At 40.1% G+C, this 8,293-nt stretch overlaps 1 protein-coding gene across 1 annotated transcript in view; it reads right to left on the reverse strand.

The window, feature by feature from the left end:
- Positions 1–6,846: 6,846 nt before the first annotated feature.
- The window catches only part of LOC133410537 (histamine N-methyltransferase-like), a gene marked incomplete at its 5' end in the record, with an annotated part of 12,927 nt that continues 11,480 nt past the window's right edge, over positions 6,847–8,293 (reverse strand). The window contains 3 exons of the mRNA XM_061691859.1: positions 6,847–7,706; positions 7,874–7,967; positions 8,140–8,261. Coding sequence (XP_061547843.1) covers positions 7,360–7,706; positions 7,874–7,967; positions 8,140–8,261 — 563 coding nt within the window. The remainder of the gene's footprint in view (positions 7,707–7,873; positions 7,968–8,139; positions 8,262–8,293) is intronic.

Here is an 8,293-nt window from a genome sequence, read left to right on the forward strand (position 1 = left end):
AACATAAATGCAAACAACCAGCTAAAATTAGAATTTGTATTTTCTATACTACGTGAACACAGGAGACACGGTCTACACCCCTCACACACATTGCCTGAAAAGGCAGATATGATAATGTTTTTGAGTTTATACTGTATTTGCTGCTATTCTGGACTGGGTTACCAATTTGTTTTACTTTTGTCTGATATCAGTATCGTGTTTTAAGTACTGGCAGTATCAGATACGTGTAAAGTTTGTTTATTTAATATATATATATATATATATATATATATATATATATATATGTTTTAAAAATTAAAGCTTTCTTGTGAAAGTGTAACCTATACTTCTGTGAAAAGAAACTTAACATCAATTCTAGTTTTTAGCTGTGTTATTATTACTGGAAGTGAGAGATGAGAACAAACTTCTCCTGCCTTGCCTTTCAGTGTAGAAAGTAGGTACTGAAGGACAATGCAAACAAACGACACAGGCTGTGTCAAATGTTCATTTTAGTCTACATTATGCTGCGGGTCGCTGTAATTTGGACACTCCTTCTTTAAACTATGCAAACCTTTTTGATACTGTCCACTAGAAGAATCGTAATCGTTTGGAACCGTAATCGAAATGAGGAACCGGAGTCGGAACTGGAATCGTTCAAATTCCAACGGCGCCCTATGGATCTTCATTTTCCCCTCACTGGAAAATGAATGAATGATTCATTGATCATTCTCCATCTTAGTGCAGTTCCCAGTTGAACTGCTTAACATTTGCAGTACTGCATGTTCTTTTCCCTCAGTTCTGCTCTCCCTATGACACTAACATCTCTCTTCCCCGTCCCAGTCATAGGAGGTGACCGTGCTTCTAGTGGTATAGCCGAAAACTGCACCCCTCTCTCACACACACACACTTTCTACTCTCTAACCCAGGGGTGTCAAACTCATTTTTGTCACGGCCACATTGTAGTTATGGCTTCCCTCGAAGGGCCGTTATGACGGTGAACCCATATAAAATATTGTCTCATAGAATGACATATACACAACAAATTGATCGATAACTCGTTTAAAAATCAGAGGCCAATAAAAAATGTTCAACTATTATGGCATTTATTCCAAAAACATGATTTGCTTTCGCAGGCCACATAAAATGATGTTGCGGGCCGGATCTGGCCCCCAGGCCACCAGTTTGACACCTGTGCTCTAACCCAACTGGTCACGGTAGACAGCCGCCCCACACGAAGTCTCGAGTCTGCTCAAGGTTTCTTCCCAATAGGGAGTTTTTCCCTTGTCTTCGTCAACTAGTGCTTGCTTATGTGGGGATCAGTTGGTCTTTTAATAAAACCGGCTCCGTGTGGACAGTGCACTGAGACTTCTATGATGATTTGGCGTTACATAAATAAAAGTGAATTTAATTAATTGTGCAGCATTTAATCATTTCCCCCCTCCCCCACTGACGGTGTGAATGTGAGAGTGAATGGTTGTCTTTCTCTATATGTGCCTGCCTGGCTGCTACTGACTGGCAACCAGTCCAGGGTGTTGTGAAGTCAGCGAGGATAGGCTCCAGCTCCCCGTAACAGAAGTGATATAGAAAATAGATGGATTTTTATGGTTGTAGTCTGCAGATTTCAATTGCATGACCCTTTCCTACAATTGGAAATCTTATTCAAAACATGACAAATGCCTCTCCGTTTGTGTCAATCAAAACTGAGGCATAGTATCTTTGTCGAGGTCCAGTTTTTCAGACAGCTCTTTCAATGTATCTCTTTCGATCGTGCAAATGGTCACCCTTTTCTCGTTTTAGAGCTGTACTTTGTCTTCAGCTACAGGATGAGGCAACATTTCACATGCCGCTCCAAGTATGATTCGTCACACATTGCACCAAAAATCACATCAAATAAGCCTTCGCGGACAAAAATATTAAAAGACTGCGTTTGCTCATTAGGCTGAGCCAGAGGCTGCAGGTTCATCTGTGGTTGCCGACCAGATGGAGTGAAGCAGGTTGGCTTCTTTTCGGATGAAGAACTTCACCTGAAAGTGTCTCAAACTCAGTGTGTTGGCACGTGAGCAACATCTGACATGTATGGAGAGGATGGCTGGATTCCACACTTCATCATCACAACAGGAACAGTTAGAACAAAACAGCGCTCATGTAAAAATACCATATTTTGAGATGATCTGTGAAAATGTATTTCTATTCTGTGATAAGCTTCCAAGTAGCATAGTTCTTGAAGAGAATTAGTGTCAGCGTGCTGAGGTTGATTATCTCAGTGACTAATGCTCTGTCACTTGGCGGTGTGCGCGGGCCCAGTGAGGACCTCCTTTAATGAAGCCTGAACAGGTGCTGAAATCCCACTGACATCGGTAGGGGATGGAGATGGGAGGGGGGAAAGGGTGCATGGACAAGAATTTCTGATGAATTTCAATTACTGATCTATTAAAGCTAATGAGGTAAATGAGCAGCCAGAACACATTTACTAGATAGCCTGAGACAAGACCTGAGCAGCTTGGACGTGTTCTTTGTGTGCGCAGTCACATCAGAACTAAACTGTTACCTTTCAGTCAGCCATCAATATTAGCATATAAAAAAGCTGTTTGTTTTTAGTTAACTTTAATGCTCAATAGTGTCCCCCCTCTCTCTATTAGTTGTATCCGGTGTCTGAATGTTAAGTCATTGTGCCTTCGGTTAGAGAGCTTATTATGCATCCAGATGTAGTTTGCAGCATTCTTGCACATGCACTGCCATCTGCTGGGTTTAACGTGCAACTGTTGCTCAGGTTAAAGAGACACCAATACAGTGGATATAAAAAGGTCGACACACACCTTCAAATGACAGGTTTGTGATGTACCCAAATAAGACCAAGATAAATCATTTCAAAAAAATAATTCACCATTAATTTGACCTATAACATGAACAACTCAATTGACTTTAAAAAAACAAAAATGAGGGTAAGAAAAAAATAAACAACTGAAGTACAATTGTTGTTGCACAAGTGTGCATACCTCTTTAACTGGGATGTGGCTGTGTTCCGAAATAACCTATCACATTCAAACTCATGTTAAATGGTAGTCAGCACACACCTGCCACCATTCAAACAGCCTCTGATTTACCCCAAATACCTGTAAATATCCACTGTTCCAGTAGGATCTTTCAGACTTTTTTTTTCTTTTTGCTTTCGAGCAGAAACCTGAAGGTTTTGTGCTAACACTGACTCCTATTTGGATCATAACACAAGCTTTCACACACACGTGGGAAAATGGCCCTGTGAAACCAAAGATGACTGTTTGGGCCATAACCCCAAAAGGTATGTTCGCCGCAAACACAACACTGCCCATCACAAAGAGAACACAATACCTACAGTGCAGCAGGTTGGTGGCAGCACCATAATTTGGGGCTGTTTTTCTTCAGCTGGAACCACGGCCTGAGACCAGAAGGAGGAGATTATGAACAGCAGCAGTCAGTGTTGGCACAAAACCTTCAGGCTAAAATGTCAGGAAAATCCTACTAACAGCTCAAGTTCATTTGGAGTTTAATCAGACACTTGAAATAGTGGCAGGTGTGTGCGGACTCCCATTTAACGTTAAGTTTGAATGTGATTTTGTCAATTCTGAATGCAGCCACATCCCAGTTTTTGGAGGGTGTGCACACTTGTGCTACCACATCATTTCAGTTTGTTTTTACTTCCCCTCTTGACAATATATATATATATATATATATATTAATTAAGTCACTGATGGTGTAGTGGTACACTCGCCTGACTTTGGCGCAGGCAGCGTGGGTTCAGTTCCCACTCAGTGACGGTGTGAATGGGAGTGGGAATGGTCGTCCGTGTCTATATGTGCCCTGCGACTGACTGGCGACCAGTTCAGGGTGTAGTCCGCCTTTCGCCCGAAGTCAGCTGGGATAGGCTTCCAGCGTCCCGCGACCCTAACCAGGATAAGCGGTGTTGAAACTGGATGGATGGATGGATATATATGAATTAATTGTGTTGTACAGCTTATCGATCAAATTAATCGTGGAAAGTTTAAAAATGTATCTTGGTTTCTTTATCTTTATATCACAAAAACCTGGTATTTGAACAGGGGTGTGTGTACTTTATAGCCACTGTATAATTGTACAAGTTACTTTTGATAATGGGTATTTTAGGTTGAGTCCCACTGCAAAAGTTCCCACTTTATATGAGCACCGAAGCCACAATTGTCCTGAAGAACATTGGCTGATTTTACACCAAAATCACTGGCTTTGTGACACAGAGCAATTCGATTACACATACAAAAATTTTCTGGTAGTACTAATATTCTGGTAGTACTAATTTTGTGCAAAATATGGTTGAGTTTAGCTCAACAGATTGAATTGAACAATTTAAATTGATTAGAATTGGGTTTCTGAACAACAGGTCAGTTGAATCATCAAGTGAGTTGATTAATGATGCTTATCTCTCCCGGAGACGGGCTCAAGCATGAACAAATACGCAGCTCAAACAACTGTTGAAATGTATCTTGCCCTCCTTTTCAGTACTACACTTGCTCCTGAGAAGGTTCAGCTCTTATTTGTGGCGTGAATAACGTGAAATCGGTGTCGATCATGAAACGAAGCACACGCTGTCCGGTCTCGCTGTTTGGTTCAAAGCACTCGGTGATGTCAAAGGTGTTGGGGATGGAATGCTCCTCGTATTTCAGACCCAGAGTCTTCACAGAGGCGACGACCTCTTTGGATGAACGATACACGGGGAGGGCCTCAGAGCACAGCTCCTTTGAGAAAGTCCTCCAGAGAATGTCCCAACCCTCGGTGGCTGTATTGACATGTAGTCATTTGAATTGAAAGTCAACACTGCAGTATAAGGAGAAGCTCATATGTCAGAAAGGAGTGATTTTATTTTTTTCAATTAAGAGTAAAGAGGACAGTGTAAATTGAAATGAAAACTACAAGATGTGATGGTTGACATTTTGGTTTGCTCACCTTTTTCCACAATGATCATAAGCATGCCATTCTTATTCAGAAGGCTGCGGTAGAATTTGATGGTTTCTGTCAGGTCGTCAACGAAGTAAATCATCTGTAAAGGAGAGAATTGGATGGAAAGTTCACTTCACAAACAATCAGTTAAAATATATATATATATATATATATATATATATATATAGCCTACATTAGGACTGATGGCGTAGTGCTGCTTTGCAAGTCATAAGGCATGCAAAATGCTGCAGTGTGTTACACAGTAAAGAAAACATACATTCTCCCATAGCTTCCAGAAATGGAATCTTCCATAAACGGAAAGAAGCTTTATGTGAAGACACATGACAACTTTGCTAAGGTCTATATTGTTGATTTTTAATCAAATTCTGTCATCAAAGTGGCAACCCCAGCGTCAGATTTTGAAATACAAAGTACTATTTCAGACATTTGAGTCAGCATTTGTAAAAACAGTGGAAGGTCCCTTTTATTGCACACTCTCGTCCCACCTACTCATAGTGCCCTCAAGATGGTGCCAATACCTCAAGGTAATTTAAATGCAGTACTAATGCATCTATTTCACTTATGTAGTGCTTCTATAAGGGCACTACATGCCATCCAACTGGAAGGATCTGATATATCCAATACATTGGAGAATGTAAAATGTTTGTGTTACATTTTGTTGCCAGTTACACTGATTAATGATGAATGTACACCAAATAATCAATAATCATTCATATCTTTAATGAACATTTTGCAACACTTTGCAAAAAAAGTCAGGATTAATACAGCTCAAATCACCGTTTTGCCTGGATTGAAATACAAATTTTAACCATTCAAAAATCACTGACACGTTCAAACAGTGCAATTGTTTAAAATCAAATAGTGTCGTGTCGTGTCGTCTCATCCCCCCCATTAGCTGTATCTGGTGCCTGAATGTTAACTCATTGTGCCTTCTGTTAGAGAGTTATTATGCACCCAGATGTAGTTTGCAGCATTCTTGCACATGCACTGCCATTTGCTGGGTTTAACGTGCAACGGTTGCTCAGGTTAAAGAGACACCTAAACAGTGGATATAAAAGGTCTACACAAACTTTCAAATGACAGGTTTGTGATGTACCCAAATGAGACCAAGATAAATCATTTCAAAAAACTAATTCACCATTAATGTGACCTATAAGATGTACAACTCAATTGACTTTAAAAAAAAATGAGGTTAAGAATAAAATAAACAACTGAAGTACAATTGTTGTTGCACAAGTGTGCATACCTCTTTAACTGGGATGTGGCTGTGTTCCGAAATAACCTATCACATTCAAACTCATGTTAAATGGGAGTCAGCACACACCTGCCACCATTCAAACAGCCTCTGATTTACCCCAAATACCTGTAAATATCCACTGTTCCAGTAGGATCTTTCAGACTTTTTTTTTCTTTTTGCTTTCGAGCAGAAACCTGAAGGTTTTGTGCTAACACTGACTCCTATTTGGATCATAACACAAGTTTCACACACACGTGGGAAAATGGCCCTGTGAAACCAAAGATGACTGTTTGGGCCATAACCCCAAAAGGTATGTTCGCCGCAAACACAACACTGCCCATCACAAAGAGAACACAATACCTACAGTGCAGCAGGTTGGTGGCAGCACCATAATTTGGGGCTGTTTTTCTTCAGCTGGAACCACGGCCTGAGACCAGGAGGAGGAAATTATGAACAGCTGCAGTCAGTGTTGGCACAAAACCTTCAGGCTAAAGTGTCAGGAAAATCCTACTAACAGCTCAAGTATAATTGGAGTTTAATCAGACACTTTAAATCATGGCAGGTGTGTGCGGACTCCCATTTAACGTTAAGTTTGAATGTGATTTTGTCAATTCTGAATGCAGCCACATCCCAATTATTAGAGGGTGAGCACACTTGTCCTACCACATCAGTTTATTTTTACTTCCCCTCTTGATAATATATATATCTTTTTTATTAATTGTGTTGTATAGCTTAGAGATCAAATGAATCATGGAAAGTTTAAAAATGTCTTGGTTTAATTTGTTTACATCACAAAAACCTGGCATTTGAACAGGGGTGTGTAGACTTTATAGCCACTGTATAATTGTACAAGTTACTTTTGATAATGAGTATTTTAGGTTGAGTCCCACTGCAAAAGTTCCCACTTTATATGAGCACCGAAGCCACAATTGTCCTGAAGAACATTGGCTGATTTTACACCAAAATCACTGGCTTTGTGACACAGAGCAATTCGATTACACACACAAAAATTACAACTTTTCCGGTAGTACTAATTTTGTGTAAAATATGGTTGCGTTTAGCTCAACAGATTGAATTGAACAATTTAAATTGATTAGAATTGGGGTTCTGAACAACAGGTCAGTTTAATCATCGAGTGAGTTGATTAATGATGCTTATCTCTCCCGGAGACGGGCTCAAGCATGAACAAATACGCAGCTCAAACAACTGTTGAAATGTATCTTGCCCTCCTTTTCAGTGCTACACTTGCTCCTGAGAAGGTTCAGTATGTCGGCTCTTATTTGTGGCGTGAACGACGTGAAATCGCTGCCTGTCATGAAACGAAGCAGACGCTGTCCGGTCTCGCTGTTTGGATCGAAGCACTCGGTGATTTCGAAGGTGTTGGGAATGGAATGCTCCTCGTATTTCAGACCCAGAGTCTTCACGGAGGCGATGACCTCTTTGGATGACCGATACACGGGGAGGGCCTCAGAGCACAGCTCCTTTGAGAAAGTCCTCCAGAGAATGTCCCAACCCTCGGTGGCTGTATTGACATGTATTCATTTGAATTGAAACTCAACATTACAGTATCAGGAGAAGCTCATATGTCAGTAAGGAGTGATTTTATTTTTTTCAATTAAGAGTAAAGAGGACAGTGTAAATTGAAATGAAAACTACAAGATGTGATGGTTGACATTTTGGTTTGCTCACCTTTTTCCACAATGATCATAAGCATGCCGTTCTTATTCAGAAGGCTGTGGTAAAATTTGATGGTTTCTGTCGGGTCGTCAACGAAGTAAATCATCTGTAAAGCAGAGAATTGGATGGAAAGTTCACTTCACAATCAGTTAAAATTGTAATTCTGTGGGACATTGTCATCTTTGATTTGAATAACTAAATAAATGGCAAGATTGTTAGAAAAAAACCTAGCCAAATATTGCAAACAGGAAGATCTATTTTTAGTTGTTGGATTATACCTGAATCATGTGAATGAAATCATATTTCTTCACATCTTTGACTTGCATTCTGTACTCCTTACTTAGCATGACATGCCAAGTAAATGGTATCTTCTGAAGGTTATCAGTCTTTGCTACCAATGCTGAAAATATAGAATCCAAAGGTCATTCAAGA

This window comes from Phycodurus eques, chromosome 12 (assembly GCF_024500275.1).
Source record: "Phycodurus eques isolate BA_2022a chromosome 12, UOR_Pequ_1.1, whole genome shotgun sequence".
In the NCBI taxonomy this organism is placed as follows: domain Eukaryota; kingdom Metazoa; phylum Chordata; class Actinopteri; order Syngnathiformes; family Syngnathidae; genus Phycodurus; species Phycodurus eques.